Here is an 18,132-nt window from a genome sequence, read left to right on the forward strand (position 1 = left end):
TGGGAATTCAACTTATGCCTTTAAGGATTTTAAAAATTTATGTCTATGTCTTACCTGTACTCTAATTGTTAGCTATTTGTCTATTTTTGCTTCTTTCAATTAGAATTAGAGTTGGTGAGAAAAGGATATAATTTCAAAATCTTTTGTTCTTACTAAAATTTTACCTGAAGGTAAATTCAGATAATTTTAATGAAAACAAGGAAGTGATCATGACCACAAAATAACTGATGTATTTTTTGTTTACCTTGTACCATTGAAATATCAGCTTACAGTTTTATAAATACTTTTAATGGACTTTTTAAAATATAATTCTTGATCGTTGACTCCTACTAGAGTTGAAAGAAACAAAACAGAATTGGGCAATAAAACACTTAATTTGAAGGGATTCAATATTTCATGTGCTTGGTAATGATTGATCTTCTATACCTGTGTACTGATCTGAACTAAAAGTAGAGAGATGAACTAGTAAATGTAGAAATTAAACAAAAAACTACAGCTACTTGTAAACCAGATTATTATATTAAATCGTTTATTTTAAAAATCACAAAGTACAAGGTATATAAATGCCTACTGTGGTATTTTCTGACATTTTAACTATCCTGATCCCTCAAATGTTAGACATTTGATATAATAAATGTATATGTTGCTTTTGAATGTTAAATAGTTACACGTTATTACTTTCACTTTATTTATATTTATATGTTCTTTGATTTTTGTAACTAAAACATAAAAGGTAATTATAATCATGCCCCATATAATGACGTTTCAGTCAACAACAGGCTGCATATATGACAGTGATCCCATAAGCCAGTAACATACTATGCCAGTTTGTAGCCTAGGAGCAGTAGCCTATATACCACATAGCCTAGACACATAGTAGGCTATGCCATCCAGGTTTGTGTAAGTGTACTTTATGAGGTTTGCACAATGACAAAATTTGCCTAACGATGCATTTCTCAGAATGTATCCTTGTCATTAAGCAACACATTAAGCAATACGTTATTGTACTGGTTACAAATATTATTCGTTCATTTAATATTTAAGTGCTTGCTATGTTTTATGTAAAGCCTCGTGCTAGGGAACAATAAGGACAAGAAAAGACAGACATGGTCCTTACCCTTATGGAAGTTATAATTTAATGGAGGAGACATAAATCAATATAAAATTACATTGTGATAAATTCTAGGAAGAAGAGGTTCACAGCATTATGAAAGTGTACAATGCTCAGTTAAGAATTACATTTTTCACAATCAAATGTTTAGGGATTGAATGTCAGGATTTGTCTTTGCTTTTCAAAAGCTACCCAATAGTAATAAATCACAAAGAATTTTAGGAATATTAAAAGGAACGTTATGCATCCTCATAGAAATAGTACAGTGGAGATTTAATAATATATCTTCAGAAATTAACGACAATGCAGTGTAAGGTTTAATTTCGCTATCAATGTATTGCAGCATTTAAAATGCACTGTATAATAAAACAGGGTTTCTCAACCTTATCACTATTGACATTTTGGACTGAATAATTTTGTTATAGGGGCTGCCCGTGCATTGTAAAATGTTTAGCAGCATTGCTAGCCTCTACACACTAAATGCCAATAGTATTCTCATATCCCCAGTGGTCACCCAGTCATAACAAAAAACAATGTTTCTAGACGCTACCAAATGTCCCCTTGGAGCAAAATTATCCTGGTTAAAAACCACCTAGAGTATTTTGCATCCATTATGAAGAATAGGAAACAATACAGATTTGCAAAATGTTCACAATGGGAAAATATGAACATGATGATATTAAAAAAAAAAAAAACCACCAAAACCAAAACTCAAATGATATGTAAAATATTAACAATGGTTATCTTGGTGATTAGAATAAAATGTGATTTGGGGTTTTATTTCCTTTGTGTTTTTCTTCCATTTATTACCTTTTTAATCAGAAAAATATGTCCTATATAACATTCAACCATTTAAATGGAAGATATCATAAATTTCCACAGATAATACAAGACATTTAAATTTACTTTAGAATATTATATACTGCATCATGCTTGAAAGGCTAAAGTAAATATTGTGTATGTGAATTTAACTTTGATCCTATTGATCCTATTGATCTCATGAAACTAGAATAAAGCGTGTACCTAATTTTCTTTTTTTGTGTAACTACCAGTATAAAGAATATAATATCCCCTAAATTTGAAGCATTAATTTGGAGAACTGAATTATTGTTCTACTTTCTGCCTGTTACAGTTACTTATCAAAAAAGCTTGCTTATTCCTGGAGGGACGATTAAAACTAGGACACCACACAGCAGATACAATGGAGTGAATAAAATATGACTTCTCTCAGTCACATGTTGCTGACCATCCTAAAGAGGCATACTGTGTTTCAAGATTATTTTTACTTTTCTTAGAACTTTAGTTGTATTTAAATAAACAAACAAGCTATTAGTTGGCAATCTAGAGCAGCAATTATGAGGGGGTTTTTTTTGTTTTTATTTTTTGTTTTCCCACGCTGACACAAATGAAGAAGAATTTCACACACATTCTCAGGGACATCTCCAGATTTATGCATAGTTCCCAGTTCCCCAATTGTAACCCTTCCCCTTCTCTCTCAGTCAAAAAAGAAAATTAGAATGCAGATAGACTTAAAATATATAAAATAGAATAGACTAGAAATAAGGAATTTGAAAACTAAATTATTTGCAAACGTATATAACTGTTAAACATGTATTATTGTGATATATCATTTAACAAATATTGAGTGGCTACTATATCAGGCAATGTAGAGATTAAAGTCTAGTGGAAGTGGCACACATTAATCAAGCTCTCACACAAATATGTAAAATTCAAAGTATGATCAATGCTATGAAGGAGAAGTACACGTTGCTATGAGAACATGTAAGTGGGGGACCTATTTTAGACTGAGGAGTCAGGGAAGGCTTTCTTGAAAAAGTATCTTTTTTGGCCAAGATCTAATAAATGAGTAGGAGTTAACAAGGTAAAGAGGTGTGAGTGCCAAACATTACAGATAAAACAGACCAACGTGTGCCAAGGTCCATATCCTAAAGGAGAATGGTACATTTAAAGAAGAAAAGGACGTGCTGGGACTCAGAAGACAATGATATAGGTGGTGAAAGATGAACTAGGTGAGGTTGGAGTGGGGTAGAAAGGACCATGGTACAGATGTTGGTACTTAGCTTGAGAGAAATAGGAAGATATCGGAGGTTTTAAATGATGGAGGGGCATGATAAGAATAACAGTTTTAAGAAAGCATTTTGGCAAAATGTGCAAAAATTATTGCAGAGATGTAAGAAAGGACGTAAGGACCATGTTAGTAGCTTATTGAAGTGGTCCAAGTGAGAGTGAGTGGTGGTTGTAAACATAAAAAAATAGCAATGGAGAAATTCAGGGCCCAGAATCAACAGGGTTTACTAGTAAACTGGCAATAAATGTCACGGATAACACCTAGGGTACTAGCTTGTGGAGCTGGATGAAATGAATCAGGGAAAATTAGAAGTGGTTTGTGAGGTCAGTATGGGCATATTGAATTGAGGTGCCTTTAAGACATCATGATGAAAATATCCAATATACTCTTAAATGTATAGTTTTGGATCTTAAAAGAGAGGTTAAGGTTGAAGTTCTAAATCTGAAGTTCATATGTATATAAATATTAACGGAACCTGTGGGTCCATTGCCTAAATTGAGAAGAAAAAAAGAGATTGCAGCTTAGGACCAAGCATTAATGAACTCCAACTTTATGGGAGGATAGAGAAAGATGCACTTGAAGAACGAGCAAGAAGGTAGGAAAATAGAATTTTGTATCATAAAGATAAAGAAAAGTTACACCTATTTCAAGACATTTTAAAATGGTTAAGAAGGGAATGGTCAACAGTGTCAAATATAACCAAGGAGTCAAAAAAGATGAAGACTGAAAAATGTTTATTGAATCTAGTAGCAGCAAGAAATTGGTTGAAGAATGCTTGTGGAAGTAAGAAAATTAAGAAAAGTACAGACAATGTTTTGAGGAGTTTGGCTGTGACAGGAAAGACAGGGAAGTAGCTGGAAGAAAAGCCAAGACTAAGAAAGTACTATTGGATTTTGTGTTTTTGGTTTTTAAATGTGAGAAGCCATTAGAGGGAAAAAAGTTATAGATCTGGGAAGAATTTGAAAGGAATGGTGAAGGTTCAGCAGAATCTTATCAGAGAGCCAGTCAGTGGCTTAATGTGGAGGCCAGAAAAAAACATCTTAGAATTATTCCCACAACTCTGACCATGGAATAGATGAGTGCCAATCTAGAAGAATACAGTACAGTTGAATTATGTATATGTATAGAGCATTATTTGAAAGAGACTTTCAGGGAAGCTCCAGACTTTACTTTTGCATGAGATGATTTTCTAAAAATTCTTTATAGCACTAAGCTATGACTTAGAAGGGTTCAAGGAGCCTCTACCTCGTCTCTCTAAAATAAACTGAGAATCTCGAAGGTTAATTGTTCCATGTTTTCTTTAATAATGTTTTCCAATTTACTAAATCAATCTTCTTAAACTTGACTTTTCCTCTTTAAAATCTTCATTTGAGAACTTTTTCAAAGTTACTCTTTCTTTTTTATCATGGCCTGTTCTTACCTTATTGACAATATTTGTCTTTTCAAATCTCTTTTAACATATTCATTTTAAAGTTTCTTATAGATTTCTCAGATACATATAGTCTTCAAAAGTGAATTCTTCTATTCATACATCTGCTTATACTTGATTAGAAGTTGTTTTCTTACATACTGTGTAATTTATAACTGTGAGCTTGTCTTTAATGGAAGTTGTTTCTGTGTGAGTCTTGTGTGTCCTGAATTGTGGAATCAACTCTGTAGGGCTCGTTTTTTTTGACTTTGCTGTGAGCTTATGACTTTTACTAGTAAAGAACCTGTTTTAATATTATTTTCTCTGCTCAGGATTTCCAGGCTTCTATTTTTTATTATTTCAGAATATTACAGGGGTACAAATGTTTTGGTTACATGGATTGCTTTTGTACTGCTTGAGACAAAGTTATAAGTGTACCCTCCACACAGATAGTGTACATTGTCCCCGTTAAATATGATTACAACTGTCCCCTTCTCCCCACTCACACCTGCTTGATTTCTAAGTTTTATTTCCATCTGTGCATTGGTTCATTCCAATTTAATAGTGAGTACCTGTGGTGATTTTACATTCTTGCAATAGTTAGGAGAATGTTTTCCAGTTCCATCAGATTGTTACAAAAAGTATTAATTCATTTTTATTGGTGAGTAGTACTCCATGGTATACATATATCACATTTTATTAATCCACTCATGAATTGATGGGCACTTGAGTTGATTCCACATCTTTGTGATTGTAAATGATACAGCAGTAAACATTCAAGGTGCATGTATCTTTTTGATAAAATGACTTTTTCCCTTTGGATAAATATCCAATAGTGGGATTGCTGGATCAAATGGTTAGGCTACTTTTCCTTCTTTGAGGAATCTCCATACTATTTTCCAAAGAGTTTGTACTAGTTTACAGTCTTACCAACATTGTATAAGTGTTCTTTCTCTCCACATCCACACCAGCATCTGTTGTTTTGAGACTTTTTGATAAAAGCCATTCTCACTGGGTTAAGTGATATCTCATTGTGGTTTTGATTTGAATTTCCCTGACAATTTAGTGATGTTGAATATTTTTTCATATGTTTATTGGCAATTATCTTCTTTGGAAAGCTTCTGTTCATGTCTTTAGCCCCCTTTTTAATGGGGTTGTTTGATTTTCTCTTCCTGATTTGCTTGAGATCTTTGTAGATTCAGGTTATTAATCCTCTGTCAGATGTATATCATGCAAATATTTTTTCCCATTCTGTTGGTTGTCCGTTTGCTCTGTTAATTGTTTCCTTGGCTGTGCAGGAGCTTTTTCATTTAATCAAGTCCCGTTTTTTAATTTTTTTTTTTTTTTTTTTTTGCTGTGATTGTCTTTGGGATCTTCTTCATAAATTCCTTGCCTATGCCAATATCTATAAGAGTTTTTCCAACATTTTCTTCTAGAATTCTTATGGTTTCATGTCTTAGTTTTAAATCTGTTATACATCTTGAATTAATTTTTGTGAGTTAGGAGAGATTTGGATCCTGTTTCATTCTTCTGCGTGTGGCTATCCAATTTTCCCAGCACTACTTATTGAATAGGGGTTCTTTTCCCCCGTGTATATTGTTGTCTGTTTCATCAAAGATCAGATGGCAATATGTAAATGGTTTTATATTTGGGTTCTCTGTTCTATTCCATTGGTCTATGTCTCTATTTTGGTGCCACTACCATGCTGTTTTGGTTACTATAGTCTTATAAAGTCTGGTAAAGTGATACCTCCAGATTTGTTCCTTTTGCTTAAGGTTGCTTTGGCTATTTGGGCTCTTTTCTGGTTCCAAACGCAGCATAGAATTATTTTTTCTAGACCTACAAAAAATGATGTTGGTATTTTGATGGGGATTGCATTGAATCTGGAAATTGCTTTGGTTAGTATAAACATTTTAACAGTGTTGAGTCTGCTGATCCGTGAGCATGCTATGGTTTACCATTTGCTTACATCATCTGCAGTTTCCTTCCTCAGTAATTTGTAGTTCTCTTTGTAGAGATCTTTCACCTCCTTGGTTAAATATATTCCTAAAAATTTTATTTTCTTTGTTGCTATTGTGAAAGGTATTGAGTCTTTAATTTAATTTTCAGCTTGACCGTTATTGGTGTATAGGAATGCTACTGATTTTTTACATTGATTTTGTAGCCTGAGACTTCGCTGAATTTATTTTTCTATTCTAGGAGTCTCTTCGTGGAATCTTTGGAGTTTTCTGGATATAAGATTATATCATCAGCAAAGAGTGATAGCTTCACCTCTTCTGCCCCCATTTGGATACCCTTCATTTCCTTCTCTTGCCTGATTGCTCTGGCTATGATTTCCAGCACTGTGTTGAATAGAAGTGGTGACAGTGGGCATCCTTATCTTGTTCCAGTTCTAAGTGGGAATGCTTTCAACTTTTCTTCATCAGTATGATGTTGGCTGTAGGTTTGCCTTATATGTCTTTTATAATTTTGAGATATATGCTATCTATGCCTATTTTAAGATTTTTTATCATAAAAGTGTGTTGAATTTTGTCAAATTTTTTTCTGCATCTATTGAGATGATCATATGGTATTTGATTTTGCTTCTGTTTATATGATGAATCACATTTATGAATTTACATATGTTGAACCATCCTTGCATCCCCAGATGAAGCCCACTTGGTTGTGGTGGGTTATTTTTTTGATATGCTGCTAAATTCAGTTTGCTAGAATTTTATAGAGAATTTTTATATCTATATTCATTAGGGATATGGTCTGCATTTTTCTTTTTTGTTGTTGTTGTGTCCTTTCCTGGCTGTGGTATCAAGGTGATACTGGCTTCACAGAATGAGTTGGAGAGGATTCCTTCCTTCTTGATGTTATGAAATAATTTCTGCAGTATGAGTACCAATTCTTCCTGGTTCGGCTCTGAAACCATCTGGTCCAAGACTTTTTTTTGTTGGAAAATTTTTTTTATTGCTGCTTCTATTTTGTTGCTCATTATTGGTCTGTATAGGAGTTCTACTGCTTCTAGATTGAGCCTTGGGAGTTTGTGAGTTTCCAGGAATTTGTCCATTTCCTCAGTATTTTAGAGTTTATGTGCATAGAGATTCTTACAGTATTCACAGATAATATTTTGTATTTCTGTGGTATCGGCCATAATATTTCCTTTTTCATTTATGATTAAGCTTCTTTGAGTCGTTCCTTTTCTTATTTCTGGTTAATCTACTGAGTGGTCTATTCATTTTGTTTGATCTTTTCAAGAGCCAACTTTTTTTTATTAACCTCTTCTGTATTATTTTTTTGTTTTTGATTTCATTTAGTCTGCTCTGACCTTAGTTATTTCTTTTCTTCTACTGGGTTTGGGTTTGGTTTCCACTTTCTTTTCTAGTTCCTTGAAGTGATTCATTAGACTGTTGATTTGTGATCTGTCTTTTCAATGTAGGCATTTAAGGCCATGATTTTTCCCTTAGGACTGGTTTTGTTGAACCCCATGTATTTTGATAACTTGTTTCCCCTTTTTCATCTAGTTCAAAGAATCTTTTGATTTTCACCTTAATCTGCTCTTTAACCCAATAATTGCTAAGCAGTAGGTTGTTTAATTTCTATGACTTTGTGTGGAACTGAGTATTTTTGTTGGAGTTGATGTCTGATTTTATTCCACTGTGGAATGATAAGATACATGGCATAATTTGTTTTTTGTGTTTGTTGAGACATGTTTTGTGGCATAAGATGTGATCAGTCTTAGAGAATGTTCCATGTGCTGATGAGAAGAATGTATGAATATAGTAGTTTTGGGGTAGAATGTTCTGTAAAAGTCTGTTAAGCCCATTTGCTCTAGAGTCTTGTTTAAGTCCAGTGTTTCTTTGTTTATTTTCTTCTTGGAGGATCTGTCCAGTTCTGTCAGTGGGGTGTTGAAATCCCTGGCTATTACGATGCTGTTGTTTATTACTTTATTTAGATATAATAGGGTTTGATTTATGAGTCTGGGTGCACCTGTGTTAGATGCATACACATTTAGGATTGTTATGTCTTGCTGAATTCCCTCCCTTTACCATTATATAATGACCATCTTTTTCTTTACTATTGTTGATTTGAACTCTAGGTTATCTGATATGAAAATGGCTATACCAGCTTTCTTTTGATTTCTATTTGCATGGAATATTTCTTCCATCACTTCACCTTGAGTGTGAATGAGTCCTTATGGGTTACATGTGTTTCCTAGAGACAGAAGATACTTGGCTTGTATTTTTTTATCCAGTCAGCCAACCCATGTCTTTTGACTGGGGAGTTCAAGCCATCCACATTTATTGAAAGAATTGACAAGTAAGATGCATTTCTGTTCATCCTGTTGTGTAGAACCTTATTGCTTTGTTTTACTTCTTGAGCTGTTATTTTGTATGGGCTCTGAGCTTTAGCTCTTCGGTGATTTTACACTGGTAGGTGTCTGTTGTGCTGATTGATGTATAATGCATATCTGACTACGTCCTGCAGGATTTATCTGGTCTTGACAAATTCCCTCAGTGTTTGCTTATATGAAAACATCTTTATTTGCCCCTCATATAGGAAACTTAGTTTTGCAGAATACAAAATTCTAGGCTGGCCATTGTTCTGTTTAGGAAAACTGAGAATGGGGCTCCAATCGCTTCTGTCTTATAAGGTCTCAGTTGAGAATTCTGCAGTTAGCCATATGGGTTTTCCTTTGTAAGCTACCTGATGTTTTCACCTTATGACTCACAGGAGTTGCTCCTTCACATTGACTTTGGCCACTCTGATGACTATGAGTTGTGCCTCTTTTAGGATGAATCTCCCAGGTGTTCACTGAGGTTCTTGTGTCTGGATATCTAAATTTCTAGCAAGGCCAGGGTAGTTTTCCTTAATTATTCCCTCAAATATGTTTTCCAACCCTTGTGTGTTTTCTTCTTCACTTTCAGGTATGCCTGAGAATCTTATGTTTGACTTTTTTACATAATGCCATATTTTGTAGGCTTTGTTCATTCCTCTTATTTCTCTGTTCTTTATCTTTGACTATCTGGTTTATTTTGAAGGTGTTATCAGGCTCTGAGATTCATTCTTTTACCTGGTGTAGTCTATTCTTAAAACTTTCCACTGTGTTTTGTATTTCCTTGAATGAAATTTTCATTTCCTGAAGTTTATTTCATTCTTTTTAAATAATTTGATTTCTTTAGTGAATTTTTCATTCAGTTTCTGTATTTTGTGTGTGTGTGTGGTTTCTTTGTGTTGTATTTCGTTGAGCTTCCTTATAATCCAAACTTGGAATTCTTTATCTGTCATTTCGTTATTTTTGTTTTCGTTCATATTCATTGGTGAAGAATTGTTGTTTCCTTTTGGGGGTGTCCTTTTGTTCTGATTTTTTCATATTTCCAGAGTTCTTTTGCTGATTCCTTCTTATCTGGCCTCTTGGTTGAGTCCTGGGAATACTGGGACTGGCTTGCTTGTCCTTATCTGTGACAGGGAGAGGAGTGCTTGTCTCAAGTTGCCTATGGGGTGTTCAAGCAGGTTTGATGATCTTCTCAGTTTGCCCCTGTCCTGGTGTCTTCACTTCTTCCCAGCAGTGTGAATTGTGTTGGGTCCCCCAGCTTAATCTGATAATGTGGGTGGTGTGTGTGAGTATGAATGTGCCACACCCTGTTTACTTGAATAGGGAGCTACTATGATGAGTTGTAGAGTTGTTCTCCCTGTCATTGATTGATATTTGTGTGAAAGAACCAGCTGCCGAGATGTTCTTTTGTGCCGCCTGTAGGCTCTGGTCCCCCAGGTGGAGTACTTGAGTGCCCCAAGCTTTAGGAGGGACCCTGTAGCTCCCAGGGTGGTGCTTGATCTCTGCCACCACTGAAGTGGAGGGAGGAGCGAGGCAGTTTGTGACTAGGTCTCGGGAGCCTGAAAGGCTTTGCAAAACCCAGCAGGGCTCAGAAGTTAGTTTTCTGGCCCCTAGGGGGAGCCACCGGTAGGAGGGTCAGGACAAGCTCTCCAAACTGGTACGCCTGTTTTCTGGAGAGGGGCCTAAAGGCTTTAGCACTAAGGCCCAGGCTGGGATCATACCACCCTTATCCAGTAGTGCAGTTTTTCTGTGGGGAGGGGTGGGTACTCACTCAAATTACCACTCCTTTGACCCCCACAGCACGCTCCCTCAGATCAGCCCGTGTATGCTCCCTCATCATCCAAATCCAGCCCTCAGACCTCCCCCAGTCTGTGTGTCTGACCCACTTGTGTGCATCTCCACAAAACACTGGCAGGCAGGAAGTTCCCAGATTGTGCACCCCTGTTCCACTACAAGTCCTCAAAGAAAGAGGTACAGGCCCCTCTGTGGGGACCTCAGCCTGGAGTACTGCCCTCTGGAGAGAACTGAGCGCTCACAAACTTCTTGATGCATATTGCTCTCTCTGTTGTAATGAGTGGGAGGAGGGGCCACAGCACCCAGTCAGCCAGCAGGCCTGAGTGTGAGGCATTTGATTGCCATGGAGCCAGGAGCTAGGCTGTTCCTCTCCAAATGCCATACTCTTATCCAATATGGTGGTTCTCCAGTGGGCGGGGGGGGATGGGCATGCTCCCAGATCCCTGTCCCTCAGTACCCCACCACACTCTCCTTTCAGATATGTCCAGGTGGGCTTCCTTGCTACCCAAGTCCAGCTCCCAGACTTCTCCTCTGCATCCCCCTTCACCGCTCTCATGTCCAGTGGACACCAAGACCAGGTTTATCTGAGCCCCAGTGTGCACCCTGTGGGAGAAAAGCTGCTGTTTGGGAACTTCTGGGCTTAAACTACTCTCACAGTTGTAATGGGTCAGGTGGGGCCATGACTCCTGGTCAATCTGAGCTCAGACTGCTTTCTTTGCTGCAATAGTTAGAGGAGGTACAGAAGAGGAAGTGTCTGGATGGAAGAAAGTCAACACTCAGGCCTCTAGTGGCGCTCTGCCAGGGGAAGCCCCTCATGGACTGCCCCAATTCCTGGGGCCCACTGTTCCTTACTTTCCACCACACCTGGGCTTGTGGAGGGTAGAAAAGCTTTCCGTAAGTTTAGTGGCCTGCTGGTCACCAAAGGCATGTAGGAGGGGAGGGGAATCCCCCCTTACCCTTTCACTGGGCTCCAAGCCTCTCTGGGTTTGATCCTCTACGATATCTTCTCTTTATCTTCCATCTCAGCTTCGCAGTTTTTCTCCATGGGGTTCCCAGCTGTCTCTGTTGTCACTGTCTGAGATCCACACCTGAGCTGTGACTTTTCTCCCCTCTCCTCAGTCCAATATCCTACCTTCCCACTGGGACGGTCTGACAAGTGTCCATCTTGGTTTCTCTTCCTGGCTTCTTGGGAAGTGGTAATACAGCTTTACACCCACAAATTGTGCAGGTTTGGAGTGTTGGTATCCTTCTGGTGATTCTTTTTCTATGCTTTGTCCAGAGTAGCTGGCTTCTGTACCATATTCCTGGGACCAAACAGCCCTTTCTACCTTGCTACTATACATACAGCCTAGAGTTTTAACTCCCAACCTATATCCCCACTATATATATTAGGGTTTTAAAGCTTTTACTAGAATTTTTATCTAATTAGCACTAGAGGGAGACTTCCTGCATCACCTTGGTTCAACATATAGACCAAAAGTCTTTTATGACTATATAAAAAAACTTTTCTAGTTGTTTCTTAAAATATATATTTTGATGACTGGTATGTAAGCTAGCATATGTTAGAAATCCAAAACTGTCAAATTTGGAATATGTATTTATGCAAATTTGAAGTCATTCCGAGACTAGAAATACAAATTCTTATGACACAACAATGACATTTATAAAAATTTACATTTAAGAATAAGAAATTAAAAGAATTCTGTAACATATATGTCTATATATTTAAAGCAACTTCCATATGTTATTTCTTAATCACTGCTATTTTCTGATAACCTTAGTATCTAAAATTTTTTCCATGACATAATGGGGATTTTGTGTCAGGCATAAAAAATGTAATAGCATAAGATTTACAGAAAAGTAGACATGCTAAAAGTTTGTGTGAAGAGATTAAATGACATAAGATGGCACCTTGAGCACTGCTTCCTTGGAGGGGATAAATGCTGTGTCCTTACATGGTGGAAGAGCAAAACAGATAAAGGCTGTTCCTTCTAGCCCTTGTATAAGGTTGCTTATATAACACTGCGCCCTCATGATTTAATCACCTCCTAAATGTCTCACCTTTTAATACTGTTTGGTTGGGGTTTAAATGGTAGCATGAATTATGGAGGGGACACAAACGTTCAAACCATAGCAGAAGGTTTTCCTGTGTTCTCAAAGTTCTGTTGCCTCATTTACATAACTTTTACATTTCATGTAACTTACAAATATTTATTAAAACCAAGGCTCCTTCAAGTATTAATCACTGATCTCCATTTTTATAAACATCAAAGGGAGGAGAAAAGAAATACACCCTGTAGACTCCCATTATGCCTCACTGGACTGAGTCCAGGCCTGGTTTGAGGAAAATGTTCAAGGCTTTAGCATAACTACAGAGCCTGTGGGGAAGGAAGAGAAGGAATGGAGAAGGGAGGAGGAGTATCGCCATGGCTAACATTTATTGAATATTTACTACATGCCGGGTACTGTACTAAACACTTTAAGTAAATTACCTCATTCCATCCTTATATCTACTGCACAGATGAGGAAATTGTTAGGTTGAGTAACAGGAATTCTGCTAATAGACTTTGTGCTACTAACCTCTGAGCTGCCTAGTTCCTAACTACAGTAAGTCCTCAAAGTTCTCACCAATAGTTTCATGGAAACTATGACTTTAAGCAAAATGACATATAATGAAACTATAGGCTAATTAACAAGAGTTAAGTTCCCATAGCCTATTTCTAGTAACAAAAACATCACCAAACTTCTAAATAACACTTCTGATATTAAACATTAAAATAAATGTGAGCTCTATATATATTCTAAAAAGATTAATAAAAACAAGATAATTATTCACCCACTTATTCCAGGTAAGAATGGGGAATGGCTGGAGCCTCTCCCTGCAGCTCTGGACAGGACACCAGCCCATCACAGGGTACACTCACGCCCACTCAGACTGGGATCATGTAGACACACCAGTTTATCTAACAGGCATATCTTTGGGATGTGGGAGGAAACCGGAGTACCCAGAAAAAGCCCACGTACACATAGACATGGGGAGAACATGCAAACTCCACACAGTGGCCCCAGCTAGGAGGTGATTTTTTTTCTCATCAACATTGTAACTAAATGACATTGAGCAAAATGATGTTATTCGAGGACCTGCTGTACCTTTTTCCTAACCCTTCCATTTGAAGAGTGAAGAGGCTCATCATGCTTCCCAGCTGCATGGCTAATCCCTTAGTTATCCCAGGTTTCTTTGCCATGCCTACCTCCTAACAACTCTAGGCTTTGGATCTTTCTTGGCTTTGAGGTCCTGGAAGCTGCAAAGTATAGAATAGAGAATGCTTCATGCACAGTATGGGGATGAGGTATGACGGCCTCCGGCTTTTACTTCTCATCATGTGTGGATGCCAATATTAAGGCTCTATAATTTTGTGACAGTCAGCTTATTTGCTGTGGTAGAGGTGAGACAGAAGAAGAATCTATATTCCTGGGACTGGTACACCTAACACTTAAATAGGGCTAGTTAAATGGAGACACAGGTGTACTTAATATGCTCTGGTATATTTTAGCATTTAGCAATTTGTAAAAATACTAAGAAGAATAATTAGACTTCTGGGTTTTTCCTGTATATATTTTCAGTTTCTTCTCACTTTGAAAGGCAGCACTTCTGTCACTGACTATGTCACAGAAAAAGATATGTGTGTCTCATAAATATTTTCATTCATTTTAACAAAATATAAAGTCAATCTCAAGGAAACCAATCTCATACTGAACTAAGAAAAATTGTTTTTATGTTTTGCAGACTTTGAATAATGAGATGAGTACAGATGATGACAATGAATATGCAGAAGAAAAGGATAGCTACATCTGTGCAGTGTGTTTGGATGTTTATTTCAACCCTTACATGTGTTACCCTTGCCACCACATCTTCTGTGAGCCCTGCTTACGAACTCTGGCCAAAGACAATCCTGCAAGCACTCCTTGCCCATTATGTCGGACAATTATTTCTAGAGTCTTTTTCCAGACAGGTAACTGTTCTCTTTCACTAACATGATTGTCTGATTATTCTGACTGCCTCTTTGTTCTAGTTCTAACGTACTTTATAAATTATAAAAAAGTTCTTGAAAATCATGTACAGCATACTTTGTTAGACTCCACTTTATCAAACAGTGCTTTTATACCTGAACACTGTGTTAAAATCATAGAATTATAGATGAGACTAAATCCTCATCTCTAATCCCCTACTCTACACTCAGATCCTGTCTAAAATGTCATAACTAGTTGTTGTTCAGTCTCTACTTGAACATCTCCATTGTCAAGGAAATTCCATTTGAGGTGTTGATTATTCCTCACATCTGCCTTCCACTACTGCTCATTTTTCAGTCCTTGTTATTTCCTCTGGAGTCACAGAGAATAGATCTGTAAATATCTGAGGACAATTATTACATCTTACCCCTCAAACTCAAAATCTAAATCTTCTTAATGTTCTTGAGGTCTTTCTTCTTAAACAGAAAAAAATAAAATTGAGCAAGGATTTGCTGGCCTAATTGTCATATAAAGATGGCATATATAACACAGTATTTAAAACATTAATGGAGAGATTAAAAACTAATGAATGTAGAACATAGAGAACTAAGGATAAAGGGTAGAATGATAGAATGCACTACTGTATGCTAAATGTTAGGGGGAAATTTTCTATCTTCTCATCTCAGCCATACAGGAGCCAAATGAGGATCAAAGTGTGAACTTCATTAGTAGTAAAACTGTATAGGCTACACATTGCATTTTACTTCTCTGAAAGAAATCCAAGGACCCACCTACATGGAAGAATTAGATTATTAAAGTAAGCTTTGAGTGTTCTAACCTAACCGGCTGCATGAAGACTTGCAAACTGCCTTACAGGCTCAGTAATCGGATGATGAAGAGAATGTAAAGATATGCCTCTCTGATCTGCCTAGTGCACGTAGACTGCCACACAAAATCACTGCAGTGAGCTTAGGCAGATCGAGACACGAAAGGACCTGCCAAACACAGTTGTAATTCTACCCAGTAATGTGGTCAGGACACCAGGCTGTCATCAGTCTCACCAGGCACTTCAGTTACTCCTCCTTTCCTGAGCCAGTAAAGGGTGGAGAAAGGAAAGGAAGCACTTCCATGAAAAGGCAGAAGCTTACTGGACACCCTTCTGTTCTGGCCTATGTCTGGAACATTGAGGTGGGAGACAAAGGTTCTTTTCTAATATCAGATTCCTTGTTGAGGTGACCAAAAAGAGGAGCACCAATGACACTTCTTCCTCTGGCCAGCTATGCAAGCAAACATTTACTAAAAGCTTATTTTGATAGGAAACATCAAGGTGGTGGACATGGTGCTTAAAGTGATGCTGTCCCTGCCTTCCATGATCTTGTTTAACACTGATCGGGATTTTAAAATTTATTTCCATCACATCTTATGACTCAAGTCTCTCTTGGTTCATTTATCAAAACAACAATTTCGTATTTTCCTTTATTTTAAAAATGAATGATTCTAAAATTATACTGGGAATACTTATAGTCTCTTCCAATATAGACTATATTTGGTTGTGTACTGTCATTTAGAGACTGATAATAAAAATAGGAATATCCTACTTAATTATTTATACCCTTGGCTGGGCACAGTGGTTCACGCCTATAATTCCAGCGCTTTGGGAGGCCAAAGCAGGAGGATTGCTTGAGGCCAGGAGTTTGAGACCAGCCTGAACAACATAGCAAGACCCCATCTCTACAAAAAATAAAAGAATTAGCTAGGCATGGTGGAGTACACCTGTAATCCTAGCTACTCAGGAGGCTGAGGGAGGAGGATGGCTAATGCCCAGAAGTTCAACGCTACACTGAATTGTGATGTGCCATTGCACCTCCAGCCTGGGTGACAGAGTGAGACCCTGTCTATAAATTAATTAAAATTTATACCCTCAGAAAGATTTGAAATAACTTATAAAATACATATAATGAAATAGCAGGGCAAGGGAATTATAAATTGAAATGGAATATAAAGACTAGGTGAGGGGAAATGGACAGATATATAAGCCATATGGCCCTACATAGTAACTAAATCAAATGAAGTATTCAGTTTCAAGTGTTCCAACTGCCTACAGAAAAGTTTCTGAAGAGCCGGCGAGGGTTCCACAGGGATGATTAAGCCAGGACACTTGGAAGCAGCTGCCTCCTTCTGACAGAGCACCTATCACATCCAGGCTCTCACGGAGTGTGGGGCACACTCTTTTCCCTTTAGAAAGCTACAACAAGAGCTCCACTGAGGAAAGGCAGGGCTAGCAGTTTCTCCCTGAGCTAACTCTTGTAGGAGGAACCTACCCTTCCTGGAGGCAAGTCCCTGGCAAAACTACACTTCCCCTGCCAGGGCACTTCAGCAACCCCAGCCATTCTGGGAGCCTACATACAGAGGTTCAAGCTTCGTCTGCCACCTTTGCCACAGCCAGGCCGAGAAGGGGGCTGGGAACCCAGGTGCTTTTGTATGCCAAGAACAATAACTACCACCTCTGCTGAGGGAGGGCACGGTGAGCCATCCTCTCCCCTCCCCGGGCTGTCTCCTCTGGGAAGAGCCTACCCTCTCTGGAGGCAGTTCCCTAGCACAGCTGCCCCTCCCCTGCGGGAGCACTTCAGCGATAGTCCCCAGCCATTCTGGAAGCCCAGCACACAGAGGTTTGAACTTTCTCCGCCACCTCTCCTACAGCCAGCCAGGAAGGGAGCTGGGAATCCAGGTACTTTGGGGTACCCCAAAAACAAAAACTACCACCTCTGCTGAGGGAAAAAGGTATGAGTGGTTTGTGTACCCCACAGTTGCCTGCTTCTGCTAATCTCATCAAGAGGGACCCGCCTGCCTTATGACAGGCTCACAGTGCATCCCACCCTTCTCCTGCCTGAGCATTCTTCCAGACCAGGAGATCACCCCACCCCTCCCTATCACAACCAGCACCTGAACTCAGGGAGGTTTAAGATTTGAGCCCAGTCTCAGTCTGGTCCCTCGGGACTCAAGCACACTATCCAGAGGCCTGGGGACCAAGGATTACCTAACCTAGACCACCACCAGTGGCACCTGAACACTCTCCCAGGGGTCTGAGGTCCAACCCACCCAAATTTCCAGCAACACTACAGTGGGTTCTTCCTGCACAAGCCAAAGGCAGTGTACCTCTGCCTCTCTACAGTGAGCAGCAAGAGTTCCTGGAAGAGGAGAACAAACTGCAAAGCTGTCTGTTTTGAACTGAGGGAAGCAGTTCCAGATGAGAAGGAACCAGCATGGGAACTCCAGCAATATGAAAAAAACAAGCTGTTTCAACACCCTGCAAATGATCACGCTAGCTAGCTCTCTAGCAATGGGCTCCAACCAAAAGGAAATTTTTGAAATGTCAGATATAGAATTCAAAATATGGA

General features: G+C 38.3%; 1 protein-coding gene across 1 annotated transcript in view; it reads left to right on the top strand.

Moving 5' to 3' along the window:
- RNF180 (ring finger protein 180) overlaps window positions 1-18,132 on the top strand; it is a 135,195-nt gene that overhangs the window by 78,233 nt on the left and 38,830 nt on the right. Inside the window, exon 5 of the mRNA XM_045566071.1 lies at window positions 14,511-14,736. Coding sequence (XP_045422027.1) covers window positions 14,511-14,736 — 226 coding nt within the window. The remainder of the gene's footprint in view (window positions 1-14,510; window positions 14,737-18,132) is intronic.

This window comes from Lemur catta, chromosome 12 (genome assembly GCF_020740605.2).
Source record: "Lemur catta isolate mLemCat1 chromosome 12, mLemCat1.pri, whole genome shotgun sequence".
NCBI lineage: Eukaryota > Metazoa > Chordata > Mammalia > Primates > Lemuridae > Lemur > Lemur catta.